Raw genomic sequence first — 13,726 nt, 5'->3', positions numbered from 1 at the left:
TATCAGGTTGTTTTGCTTACAATAATTACCATGTGTTTGTAGTATAGTTTGATATTCAGTATTATGATCCCTCCAACATTATTCTTTTTTCTCAAGATTGCTGTGGCTATTCAGGGTCTTTTATGGTTTCACATAAATTTTTGGCAAGTTTGTTCTAGATCTGTGAAATATGCCATTGTTATTTTGATAGGGATTGCACTGAATTTGTAGATTGCTTTGGGTAATATGGACATTTTAACAATGTTAATTCTTCCAATCCCTGAACACTGTATATTTTTCCACTTGTTTACATCTTCCTCTATCTCTTTTTGCCTGTACTTTTCTGAGTATAGGTCTTTTACCTCTTTGGTTAAGTTTATTCCTAGATACCTTATTTTTTTGTTGCAATTGTAAATGGTTTTTTTTTTTTTTTTTAGTTTCTCTTTCTGAGAGTTCATTATTGATGTATAAAATGCCATCAATATGTGGATGTTAATTTTGTATAGTGCAACTTTGATGAATTCATTTATTAAATCTAGTAGTTTTTGGTGGAGTTTTTAGGGTTTCTATGTGTAATATCATGTTATCTGAGAATAATGAGTTTTACTTTCCAATTTGTTTTTATCTTCTTATCAATTGCTGTGGCTAGACTTCTAGTACAATGTTGAATAAGAGTGGTGAATGCACCTTATCATATTTGGCTCAGTGAATAGAGCATCAGCCCTCAGACTGAAGTGTCCTGGGTTTGATTCCAGTCAAGGGCATATACCTCAATTGCAGGCTTGAGCCCCAGTCCTGGTTGGGTGCGTGTATGGGAGGCAACCAATCGATGTGTCTCTGTCACACAGATGTTTCTCTTTTTGTTTTTTACCTTTCCTTCTATGCTCTACAAATCAATGGAAAAATATCCTCAGTGGAGGGTTAACTAAAAAACAAAACAAAACAAAACAAACAAACAAACAGTGGTGAAAGCAGACATCTCTGTCTAGTTCCTGTTCTGAAGAAAAATGCTTTTAGTTTTTGCCAATTGAGTATGATATTAGCTGTAGGTTTGTTATATATGGCCTTTAATATTGTGAAGTATGATCCATCTATTTCCACTTTGCTGAGAGTTTTTAATTATAAATAGGTGTTGGATTTTGTCAAATGCTTTTTCTTTGTCTATTGATATGATCATCTGATTTTTATCCTTCATTTTGTTTATGTGATGTATCACACTTATTGATTTGTGAATATTGTACCAACCATGTGTCCCAGGAATAAATCCCTCTTGGTCATGGTCTTTGATCTCTTTAATACAGGGGTGAGGAATGTCTGGCCTGCAGGCTGTATGAAGAGTGCACAATCATTTTTTCTGGCCATGCCAAGGCTTTAAGGGTGAGTTAATTAAATGTTTGACCAAATATAGCAGGCTAATTTTTAAGTTGATAATTTTGTATGGCCCACAAATGATGTTATAAATATCCAAATGGCCCGTGGCAAAGAAAAGGTTCCCCACCCCTGCTTTAATGTGTTGCTGGATCCAGTTTGCTAATATTTTATTGCAGATTTTAGCATCTATGTTGATCAAGGATATTGGGCTATAATTCTGTTTCTTTGTAGTGTCTTTTTATGGTTTTGGAATTAGGATAATGCTGGCCTCATAAAAAGAGCTTGGACATCTTCCTTCCTCTTGTATTTTTTTGAATAGTTTGAGAAGGATAGGTGTTAGTTCTTTGAATGTTTGGTAAAACTCTCCTGTGAAGCCATCTGGTCCAGCACTTTTGTTTGTTGGGAATTTTTATTTATTTATTTTTTACTAGTGGCCTGGTGCATGAAATTCATGTGTGTGTTGGGGCGGGGGGGTTGTCCCTCAGCCTGGCCTGCACCCTCTTGCAATTCGAGACCACTGGCTCCTAACCACTCACCTGGTTGCCTGCCTGATCACCCCAACTGCCTCCCCCCACCAGCCTGATCACCCCAAACTGCCCTTCCCTCCTGGCCTGATTGCCCCTAACTGCCTATGCCTCAGCACCGCCACCATGGCTTTGTCCAGAAGGACATCCAGAAGGTCTCCTGGTCTAATTAGCATATTACCCTTTTATTAGTATAGATTACTGCTTCAATTTAATTAGTTGTTATCAGTCTATTCAGGTTTTATGATTCTCCCTGATTATTTTGGAAGACTGGAAGTTTCTAGGAATTTGTCCAGGCTGTTCAGTTTGTTGGCATATCTATACTAATAAAAGCCTAGGTGACCATCACGCCCTCATGTCATCACAAGATGGCCGCTCCCACATTGTAACAAGATGGCTGCCCCACATTGTTACAAGATGGCCACCATAATATGGCTTCCCCCCATGTCGTCACAAGATGGCTACCCCATGTCATCACAATATGGCCACCATAAAGATGGCAGCCACAAGATGGCCTGCAGGTGAGGCCAGTTGGGGAGGACCAGGCTTGCAGGGGAGAGCAGTTAGGGGTAATCAGGCTGGCAGGGGAGGGCAGTTGGGGGTGATTAGGCTGGCAGGGGAGGGCAGTTGGGGGCGATGGGGCTGGCAGGGGAACAAGGCTCAGACCTTGTACCTGTAAAGTACAAATATTAACAGCTCACATCTGGGCACGGTTTGGGTGGGTGCCTCTGCCCCAAGGTCTCTATGAAGCAGATATATTTCAACTGAGGCTCCACTAGGGACAGATTTCCCCTCAGGTCACTCCCCTGGTTTGTGCCAGGATGCAGGTTAGACTGAGGAGAGCTCTAGCTCCTACCTGTTGGCCTGGGCACTTTCTCAGTTCTTTCCAATGTTTCTTCTACATAGAGCAGCTCAAAATATGGGCACTTGCTCTCCCATTTTCATGGATATGACAGACAGACACACAGATACACACAGTTATCTCATCCATACCTGATGAGGTCCTTAGGAAATGGTGTCTAGCTCACTCTCATTGTGTAGGTTGGGAGACTCAGGAGGCCTGAGAGGCACAAAACCTTCCCTAGGGCACAGAACTGATAAGAAAAAGGAGGTGTGAACTCAGCTTTCTCCTCCAAGCCCGAGACCTGGGACATTCCCAGGGAGTTGGGGGAGGGCTGTTTGGTATTGGTGTACAGGTATGGAGATGGCATGGGTGAGGAGGGTGAATGGTCAACAGCCAGAGGGGGCTTTGGGTGGTTCTGATTGGAGGAAGAGGCCCAGGTCACGGAACCTTGAGGGGTGACCTCACTTCCTCGGTGACAGACCGTCCAACAGAAATGAGAAACCTGGTAACCAGGGACTCACATTCTAGCTCACTCGACTGGAGACAGTCAGGAGAGTAAGATGTTTCTCTGTTGCTTCCCAACTTTCCGTGGCTCTGGGCAGAAGAAAGCCCAGAGTGAGAGATGTTTCTGTTGCTATAGACTTTGGCACAAGCGCCACCGCCGAAGCTTCTTGCCCTTTGGCAAGAGGCAGCCTCAGGTAACCAAGGGCAGCCCCCATCCAGGCCAGGCCCCAACTGGGACCCCACTTGGCCAGACCAACACACTCTTTACCTCTCATCGTGTGTGTGTGTATGTGTGTGTGTGTGTGTGTGTGTGTATGTGTGTGTATTGGGACTGATGAGGAAAAGTAGGGGATGAGGGGCATTCATCCTGGGCAGGAGCTGGTTGTTGGAAGCCTGGTGGGTCTGTCATGTTCATACCCCCAAGTCATGGCTGGTGGGATGGAAACAAGAGTTCTAGGGACCAAGCTCCTCTACACACTTGTTAACCTTGAGCCTTCAAGGTGTCATCTCGTGCCTTCCTGGCTGGAGGTTTTTGCAGATGCCCCTGTATCTGGGGAGTGGAATTTGTGGTGGGCATTCCCCAAGCTGGCAATGCCCAGGCTGGCCACTGATGCCTCCTGGCCCCGTTCTGGGCTCTGTCTTTGTAGAGCTGCAAGGAGGATGTCGTAGAGGAGCTGGATGATGGGTTTACTTACACCATCAACCGGAACAAGGGACTAGAGCACCAGACCAGGAACAGCATCCAGCACAGGTCTGAGGTGAGAGCTGTCCCACACCCATGACCTGAGATGAATGGGGTGGGACCACAACCCAGACTCAAATTTGCGGCCCACTCCCAAAGACATCACATCTGTACCTCCAATACTCCCATCCAGGTTCCTGGTAGGGTAGGAATCCAGCCTTCACATATTTGTTGGACTCGTAAAGAAAACAAAGTCTTGTTGTCTTTGCATTTGGCTAGTTTCCATGGTTTAATTTCCTGCCCCAGGTTCCCTGTGGAGCAGTCAGCTCAGCTGTCCTTGCACACCTTCTCCAAGCCTTACACATCATCACACTTGATAGGTGGTTTTTATACTTTTCACACACACACACACACACACACACACACACACACACACAAAAAAAAAAAAAAAAAAAGGAAGGGAGGAAGGAAGGAAAGAAGAAAAAAGGTGCAAAGGGATTAAGGTATGGGACACATTTCTCTGCAACTTGTCATTTCACAGAGCATGGCAAACCACTGTGGTCCAGCCAGGGCAGGAGCTTTGGCCTTACTCATCTCCATATAATCCCATAAAAGAGGTAGATTTCCTCAGTGTTTCAGCCTTTCAGTGCTGTGGGACCCTGACATGATTCAATTCTGCTGCTAGTTCCACAGGGCTGCCGGGAACATCTCCACTCTGTCCTAATAGACTCAGTCTGCTAGGCCTGCTATAACATAGGACCACAGATTGGGTAGAAGGTTTTCAATGCCTATTGGCTCAGTACCCAGCTTTGTTTTTGCAGAGCTCCAATGAGGATGTCGTCAAGGAGCTGGTTCATAGGCCCCACTACATCATCTGCAGGGTCAGGGTGCAGGTGCACCAGGTGGACAACACTGGCCAGTGCCAAGCTGATGTGAGAGCTGGCATAGGGGGGAACTTCACACCCAGGACCCCAAGATGACCAGGGAGGGGCAAGAACCCATATTCAAATCTGGGAACTTCTCTGCAGCTCTCCCAGGGTGTTCCCACTTAGAGTGTCCACAGTTCCATGCAAAAAAGAATAAGGACCTCACCTTCTCCCTCCAGCTACAGTCCTCACATATTTTAGGAATATTAGAGAATAAAATTATGTTGTTTCATTTCACAGTAGGCCATGAGCACATTTGCATTTTGTTCTTTTTGTTGTTTCAACTCCCTACCTCAAGTATCCTGTGGAACAGTCAGCTTGACTGTCCTTGCAGACCTTCACTGAGCCTTACGCATCATCACACTTGGTAGGGGTGTGTACAGAAAATGGGGAGGATATAAAATACAGGATACATATCTCTGAAACTTGTCATCTCACAGAGCATGACAAACCAGTGTAGGCTGGCCAGGGAAGGAGCTGTGGCTTACTCATATCCATATTATACCCATAAAGGAGGTAGTTTTCCTCAGTAATTCAGCCTTTCAGTGCTGTGGGACCTTGACATGATTCAATTCTGTTGCTAGTTCAGCAGGGCTGCCGGGAACATCCTTCTTGTGCCCTAACAGACTGTTTGAGTTGCCAGGGCTGCTGCAGATTGGGTGGAGAGTTCCTAATGCCTACTGGCCCCGGGCCGGCCTCTGTCTCTGTAGAGCTCCAATGAAGAAGTCATCGAAGAGTTGGTCGGTGGGTTCAACTCCTACACTTCCCTACACCAAGGGACGGTGTGCCAGGCCACAGACACCATCCAGTGGCAGACAGAGGTGAGAGCTGGCCAAGGAGGGTCTCTATACCCACAACCCCAAGATGATCTGGCAGTGCTCAGAACTCAGACTCAATTCCGGGACTCCCTGGGGGCCCTTCCAGGGATTACCCTAAAGTGTCCTACAGTCCCATGCCCAAAGGATTCTGGGCCTCCTCTTCTTCCTCCAGCTACACAAGAGGCTAGAAAGATACTTCTCACACATATATAGGAATATTAGAGATTAAAAAAATACATTCTTTCATTTCACAATATGCCACGAGCACATTTGTATTTCCCTGTTTATGTTGTCTGAACAAATTCCCCAGTATCCTGTGGAGCAGTCAGCTCAGCTGTCCTTGCAGACTTCCTCCAATAACAGAGGGGGCCTGCCACTGTGATGCAGCCTTTCCATACTATGGGGCATTGGCATAACTCCACTCATGTACCATGTCAGCAGTGCAGCTGGGAACACTTAAATGTGTCCAAATGGACTGTATGAGTTTCCTTGTGTTGCTATAACACTGAACCACACTGATTGGTGTAAACAGCAGACATTTATTTTCTCACAATTCCAGAGGCTACAAATTAGAGAGGAGGGTATCAGCAGGGCTGGTTCTTCCTGAGGGGTCTTTCCTCAGTGTGTAGATGGACGTCTTCTATCTCTGTGTCACATGGAGTCCTCGCTGTGATTCTGTGTATTCTCCCCTGTTTTTCAAAGGATACTGGTCATATTGGATTAAGACCTACACTACTGACTCCCCTTAACCTTAGTGACTTGCTTAAAGAATCCCACTCAGAGACAGGCACATTCTGAAGTTCCAGTGGTTTCAAAGTCATGGGATTTGGTTGAAACAATTTAGACAACAATGTACATACGATTCCCAGCAGGAGAGAGATGCCCACTGCTGGTGGCAGGACACTCACTTGTAAAATGATAACAGCTGCAGTCAGATTCCAAATCAAAAGGCTATAGCAGTGATGCTACCAACATCAGATTTGTGATGATGGCTGCTGCCTCGTGCCCCATCTGGCCCAGGGATCTCTCACTCATTTCAATTTTGACCAATTCAACACCAGGTTGTCCAAGGCAATCACAGTGTTTCTTGACTGGCAATTGCCTCATGGGTATTTTCACTCACGTGTCAGTTTTTCACCAGTCACATGGATTGGCTCCTTCTTGAGTCATCTGCTCAGACTCCTGCCTGGTGATTGGCTTCTCCTGTCTGGAGTCTCCAGGCACTTGCCCCTTTGCTTACTCTAGGATCCCCATCATGAAGGTCTCAAACTGCCCTTTAGTGTAATAGGAAGAAACATAAGTGTTTGTTGGAAGTCAATGGCTTTCATAGGCCGTGTCTATACTGTACACCTGGGGAGGGACAAGGTTCCCCACACCAAATCAGGAGCAGATGAGTGTCAGGCAGCTAAGAGGGGATGTCATGCAACCCTAGCTTTGGACAGTTGTTAGTTCTGACCTGCAGGACCTTGAGCAACCACCTGACATCCCTAAGCCTCTGTGTTCTCATCTCTATAAGGATGTTTATTCAGGACACCTGGGGACAATGCTCTTCATACAGACTACTAATATGGGGAGGTCTGTTGCTCCTCAACTGAAAAAACATGCCTAGAAGGTAACAAGTGTATAAATACCCTGCACCCACCTCCACTAAATGTAAGTGTACCTTTAAAACCTAGAACCTCGTTCAGGGTGGGCCCTCCTGTCCCTCCTCTTGCACACGTCCCCGAGGGGCTAGGAGTTCCTGGCTGAGCTCCAGACCTCAATCCTCCAGGTGATTCACGGGGATGCCACTGACAGGATCTCTCCTTGTCCCACCCAGTGTGCAGCTGAGTTAACACTTACCCTACATGAGGCCCGCAGGATGCGAGCCCTCCAGGGAGGCACTCTGAGAAAAGTGGCAGCATCAATGGTACCAGCTTTCCTGGGTGGTAACATCTCCCACATCACCACTTTAATGTCCATTCACCCGGCCTTCTCCAGAGCCCAACAGTTCCTGTACCAGCTGTTTACTAGGTGAGCGCGTGCCCCCTTCCTCTGCACAGGGGTGACTGCCCACTGCCAGCTGTGTGCCTTTCTCTCTGAGCCTGTTTGCCCCTCTGAAAAGTGGGGTGGTAGAGACTACTGTGGGGACAGGCCAGGGCAGGTGCTTACCACTACCTGGCTCTGCAGAAAGGGCTACTGGATGTGCTCTGGTTATTTATGGCAGTTATTTCTCTCTACCCCCAGGAAAACTCACCCATCAGCGGCCTGTGTCATTGGTGGGGTTTTATCTTACTTTCTTTTTTAGTTTTTATATTTTTCTTGGCCTGTGGCATTTCTGAGTTTGCAAAAGCACATGGAAAACAACCAGTCAATGAGTTTGGGAATCCACTTAGCTGATCCTGGTCCTTGTCCTTGGTGTTGGCAGATTAGGGATTTCTGGGGATAGGAGGGCCCCTAGGCCCACTCAGCTATCTGGGACAGTTTTGGTTGGAGTTCATTTATTCGACAATGTGCATTAAGCACCTACTACAAGTCTGCACTTTTGAAGACACTTAGCATAACTTGGCCAATGAAGCAAACACAATCCCTGGGCCTCAGTTCTACTCAGTGAGTCAGAGTCACACTGTCCATCATTCGCAGGCCCTGCCCCCCATCCATCAGATCTGATGCCATCAAGGTCTTTTCCACATCTGGAGGCATTCCTCTTTATAATGACCAGAGAGACACACCACAGGATCAAGTAAAAAAGTGAGTGGTCTTTGGGTCCATAAGGAGGGCCTCCTGTATCTACAGGATGGAGGCTGTGGGTGGGGAGAGCCTGGCAGAAGAACTGTGTCCTTACACATCTTCTGATTCCCAAAGGAGGCCTGAGCCCTGGTGGCTTCTATTCCGGGAGTAGAGGAGTCAGAGAGGACTGTGGATGGGGCCCCCAGCCTCATAGAACTGAAGCGGAGGGTGGGTTGAGTAGTCTCCCAGAGTCCCAAACCCACCCCAATCCCATCCCACTCTGCCTGCCCCTATTCACAGTCATCTCTCCTGACCAGTCACCAGGCTCAGCACAGGACATGTGGTGAGCAACCTGCTCCCAAATCTGTCTCAATCCTCAGTGCAGATGCCAGGTGCATGGAGGGCTGGGCTGGGCAGGGGACAGGACCTTCAGGACAAGTGTCAGTGGGAAGAAGAATCTCACACAGACTCTGTGTGAGCTGCTCAATCACCAGGCCTGCTACTCTCAAAACAGCCACACAAGGGTCAGGGATGGCATGAAGCTGCCCCTGGATGGTCAGGGGCAGGCAAAGAGGCCCAGTGCCAAACAAGGGTGCCATGGGAGGGCAGTGTGCAAGCAAAGTCCAGGACTCTGACTCCGGTGCCCACCTGCCTCTCCCCAGGGCCATTGCTTCTATAATGGGAACCTGGCCTGACCAGGTGCAGGGTTTTGGCCGGGCTCTCCACTTCCCCTGGTTTGAGCTGAAGCAGGCCTCAGTGAAGGTCCACTTCCCTACCTCACGTCACGTGGCCCGCGCCCACCTTGTTTGGATCAAGCTGGAGCATCTAGAGCCCACCAAGACCTCAGCAGAAGGTGAGGGGACTGCAGTCTGGGAAGATGATCAGGGGAGGGGAGGTTCTCAGGCTGGAGCTCCCTTAAAGGCAGTGGCATCTTTCCTGTCTTTGGAAAGGCCTGGGAAAGCAGGTGTGTGTGTGAATCTGTCTCTCCTGTTCCAGGTCCACCTCCAGGGCTCCAGAGCACCTCAGAGCTAGAGGAAGGGCCTGTGCAGGGGTGAGCATCTGGCCCAGCCAGAGGCCCCTTGATGGCCTGGCCTGGCATGAAGCAGTACCAGAAGCCATCATGGAGGCGTCTTTTTGAGACTTATTTCTTTCTGTCTTAAAAATTCTAAGCAATTATCCTAAACAAGTCCTATATAATAAAAGTCCAATATGCTAAGTGTCCAGTCAACTGGTCGGCCATTCAACCAGTCAAAGCATAATATGCTAATGATATGCTAAGGCCACTCAACCACTCGCTATGATGTGCACTGACCACCAGGGGGCAGATGCTCCAACCAGTAGGTTAGCTTGCTGCTGGGGTCCAGAGATCAGAACTGAGCGAGATGGGCCAGACATGCCCTGGAGCCCTCCCACAGTCCCTCCCCGGCTGGCCAACCTCCCTCGTCTCTCCCCAGTGTTGATCATGCACTGGTGCGGTCCCTTGGCCTGGCCTGCACCCTCTTTCAATCAGGAATTTTTGGAGGATGTCGGAGAGCCAGTTTTGGCCTGATCCTGTAGGCCAGGCTGAGGGACCCCACTGGTGCATGAATTTGTGCACCAGGCCCTAGTAGATAAATAAGAGGAATAAACCCCAATAATATGGTAGTTAAAAACAATAATTTCCATTAAATGAACTATATGCCATTAAATTAAATATCCTGGAACAAATAGAAATAAAGTTGTTGATTAAAAATTTGTATAGACAATACCTGCTCATATACATGTACATTTAATCTAATAAAAGAGAAACATGCAAATTGACTGCACCCCCACTACTCCTAAGCCATGCCCACCAGCCAATCAGAGCAACTATATGCAAATTAACCTAACCAAGATGGCGGCCAGCAACCATGGAGCTGGAGCAAGCAGGAGGCTTGGTTTCCCCGGTGATGGAGGAAGCCAAGCTTCCCGCCTACCCTGGCCGGCTGTGGCCTCTGCTCAAGGCAATAAAGTTTCAATTATAGAAGATAAATAAATCCCAGAAACCTGCTTCCAGCAAGCCTCCACTGGGAGCTTGGGTGGCTGGGGGCTGTGGTCAGCCTGCAAACAGCCATCAGCCCCTCACCCAGGCTGGCCAGGCACCCCAGTGGAAACCCCCACCCTGAAGGGGCTGTGGCAAGCCTGCAAACAGCCATCAACCCCTCACCCAGGCTGGCCAGGCACCCCAGTGGGGACCCCCAGCCTGAAGGAGCTGTGGCCAGCCTGAGAACGGCCCTCAGCCCCTCACCCAGGCTGGCCAGGCACCCCAGCGGGACCCCCACCCTGATCCGGGACACTCTTCTGGGTAATCCAGCTGGCCCCCACCCGTGCACCAGGCCTCTATCCTATATAATAAAAGCAAATATGCAAATTGACCCCAACAGCAGAACGACTGGGAATGACTGGTCACTATGACACACACTGACCACCAGGAGGCAGACACTCAATGCAGGAGCTGCCCCCTGGTGGTCAGTGCGCTCCCACAGGGGGAGCTCTGCTCAGCCACAAGCCAGGCTGATGTCTGCCAGTACAGTGGTGGTGGCGGGAGCCTCTCCTGCCTCCTCAGCAGCGCTAAGGATGTCTGACTGCAGCTTAGGCCTGCTCCCCACTGGCAAGTGGACATCCCCCAAGGGTTCCCGGGCTGCCAGAGGGATGTCTGACTGCCAGCTTAGGCCCAATCCCCCGAGGAGCAGGCCTAAGCCAGCAGGTGGTCATCCCCCGAGGAGTCGCAGACTGTGAGCGGGCACAGGCAGGGCTGAGGGATCCCCCGAGTGCACAAATTTTTGTGCACTGGGCCTCTAGTCATAAAATAATTATCTATATATTATGTGTATCCATTATAAATATAGAAAGAGGCTTCATATACATTTTAAAAATCACTTCTAAAACAGATTTATTTTTTCTGATAATTAAACAAATATAAACTGAGAAAATGGAGACATAAAATTTGGTAATGTATACAGCAAAATATTAACACTTGTGAATTCTACTAAGTGGGACTTAATAGAAGTGATTTCTCTTCTCCTTTTGCTCAGTCTATTTTCTATTATTTTGTACAAGGGTCATATCTTCATCATAAGATATTTTAAGACCATATATATACATATATACGTATATATATATATATATATATATATATATATGTATATATACACATATTATATTTTAACAGTCTTTACATTTCAATAGTTTCACCATTATCAATTGTATCTTTCCCAAGTGCTGTCTTACATCTTGAAATGGTCTCATTAAAAGCAAAAATAACTTAATGGGCTACATTCTAGTTCCCTCAGTGTTTAGTTTGACTTTCTATTAGAGCAGTGATAACCACTAGAGTAGCTAATAATATTTAAACCACTAGGGTTAGAAAGAGCATTTTTTCTGTTGCAACAAAAATAATTCAAAAGAACTCCCTGCATGCCTGACTGGTGTGGCCCAGTGGGTGAGTGTTGACCTATGAACCAGGAAATCACAATTCAATTGGATACTAAACTGCCCATGTCCCCTGCAGTTGGGACAGTTCTCACCAAGGGCACATGATTGAATGTCTCATGGAAGATTTCCTAGACAATACTTTCCTCCCTGAGAAATAGAACGATAATGAAGAGAAGACTTTTTCCTTTCTTTGATGCTGGGAGCTGTTGCTGCCACCTTGTGACCATGAGGAAACAGTGAAGAGAAAAGGCAGCTGAATTCAATCCTGGATCCACCTACCTGTGAGAAAATCAAATCCTTATTGTTTAAGCCATGTTTCATCAGAATTCTGTTGCTTACATTCCTCAGCTTCCACACTGAATGAAATCCTTGCAACTCCTGATGGTGGGGGGCAAGGCTGAATTACTTCTTGGTATTGCAAGAAATGGGTAAGTGTGGGAGCGGAGAGGAGGACAGAGGAAAGAAGGGAAATGCCTGAAAGAAGCATCATCAGTCTTCCAACTATTTCAGAGGACAACTCTGGGACACAAGGCATGACACAGCTCTAAGCTGGGGTGGGAAGATCTCAAAGTGTGACCAGAGGAAAGGGGAGAAAGAAGGACAAGACTGGACAAATAAGCAAAGGTCAGATCATGGAGGACTTTTTTTCTGAAAGCCATAGGAAACCATCGTCAGTTTTAAATAAAAGACATGATCATTATCCAAAAGATAAGTTGGGCTGCAGGTAGGTAGAGAATGGCTTGGAATGGGGCAATAGTAGAGGTTGATAGACCAGAGAGAGCACAAACCATCAAGAGGCCATGATGTCATATGGCTTAGGACTCTCAATGCCAACTTTAATCACTTCAATTTCGAATCATTTTGTCAAGCATGTTAATGTTGAAATATAAGACATACCAGGTTCTTTGTGGAAATTGCCAGGTTCATTGGAGCAGTGATAAGAAAGTGGCAATACATGCCCCACCTATTCTCAGAACAAGAAACTCTAGCGAATAAAGTGAGAGAATGTGCCAAATATCAAGATTTACTAAAGTTATAAGGAAAAGAATGTGGAGTCAGCTTAGAGAGAGAAAAATGGATCAGTGGCACATAACAGACACCAGAAACAAGCCCACTAGTATGGAGAAACTGCATCAGTAATGTGTGGCATTGCAGACTACTGGAGAAGAAAAGTATGAATCAATAAGGAGTGTGGGTGCAATTGGTAAGACATGGGGAAAGGGTGAAGTGGGATTCGAATCTGAGAGCAATTCCTGTGCCCTTCCTAAGCAGAGACACCCTAATTAGAATAAAGTCAGCACCTGCAGGAACCAGCCATGAACTGTAGCCACTTCCCATTCACTCCAGGGACAAGCCTGCACCGACCTTGGCTTGTTTGCCTGAGAAACCCACCGGCTTCAGAGAGCTTGTCTCAGGCTACCTGCCACAGAACACACACACACACACACACACACACACACACACACACACACACACACACACACACGAGGATTAAAATTTTGTTGAGACCTCACTCTAAGTTGGCTCCTCCCTCCCAGCTGAGCAGAGTAAACAAAGATAGGGTAACCCCCAAAGGTGGATGGATAGAAGGATCTTTTTCTAAGGGAAGAACAGAAACACTCAGATGACCTCAGGCAAGCAGCCCCTCTTCCCAGCTCCTTGTGGCTGAAGACCAACCGGCACATGCAAAACTTCTGCCCCACCACCTTTTTACCCGTCCCCCTACCCACCGCACCACACGAAACATCTCAGAGACAGCTCAAGAACATGCCTATTCACTGCACATATGGACAATTGTAGAACTATTTCAAATTCCCAACACTAGGCCATTATGTCTGAAATGGGGAAGAGAAATAGCCAAACCTTATTAATACCATCTTTTAGTCCCTCTTCAGCCGCCTCCTAGAGCTACAAGA

The 13,726-nt window shown here is 47.1% G+C and overlaps 1 protein-coding gene across 1 annotated transcript; it reads left to right on the top strand.

The window, feature by feature from the left end:
- Positions 1–3,278: 3,278 nt before the first annotated feature.
- Positions 3,279–9,412, top strand: LOC118675430. The gene is made up of 7 exons (XM_036348209.1): positions 3,279–3,416; positions 3,870–3,980; positions 4,726–4,836; positions 5,541–5,651; positions 7,468–7,661; positions 9,020–9,210; positions 9,354–9,412. The coding sequence occupies exons 1-7, from the start codon at positions 3,279–3,281 to the stop codon at positions 9,410–9,412; spliced, it is 915 nt and encodes a 304-aa protein (XP_036204102.1).
- The last annotated feature ends 4,314 nt before the right edge of the window (positions 9,413–13,726 follow it).

The sequence above is a fragment of the Myotis myotis genome, unplaced genomic scaffold, assembly GCF_014108235.1.
Source record: "Myotis myotis isolate mMyoMyo1 unplaced genomic scaffold, mMyoMyo1.p scaffold_m19_p_2, whole genome shotgun sequence".
Classification (NCBI taxonomy): domain Eukaryota; kingdom Metazoa; phylum Chordata; class Mammalia; order Chiroptera; family Vespertilionidae; genus Myotis; species Myotis myotis.
Note: the sequence above shows the minus strand (reverse complement) of the source record. Positions and strands in the feature narration are given on the sequence as shown.

Excerpts from the sequence above, each read along its gene's own strand:
- LOC118675430 (XM_036348209.1), top strand. The coding sequence starts at position 3,279 with ATGTTTCTCTGTTGCTTCCCAACTTTCCGTGGCTCTGGGCAGAAGAAA. Across the intron at positions 4,837-5,540 it reads CTGGCCAGTGCCAAGCTGAT|AGCTCCAATGAAGAAGTCAT; the intron begins GTGAGAGCTGGC and ends CTGTCTCTGTAG. Across the intron at positions 9,211-9,353 it reads CACCAAGACCTCAGCAGAAG|GTCCACCTCCAGGGCTCCAG; the intron begins GTGAGGGGACTG and ends CTCCTGTTCCAG.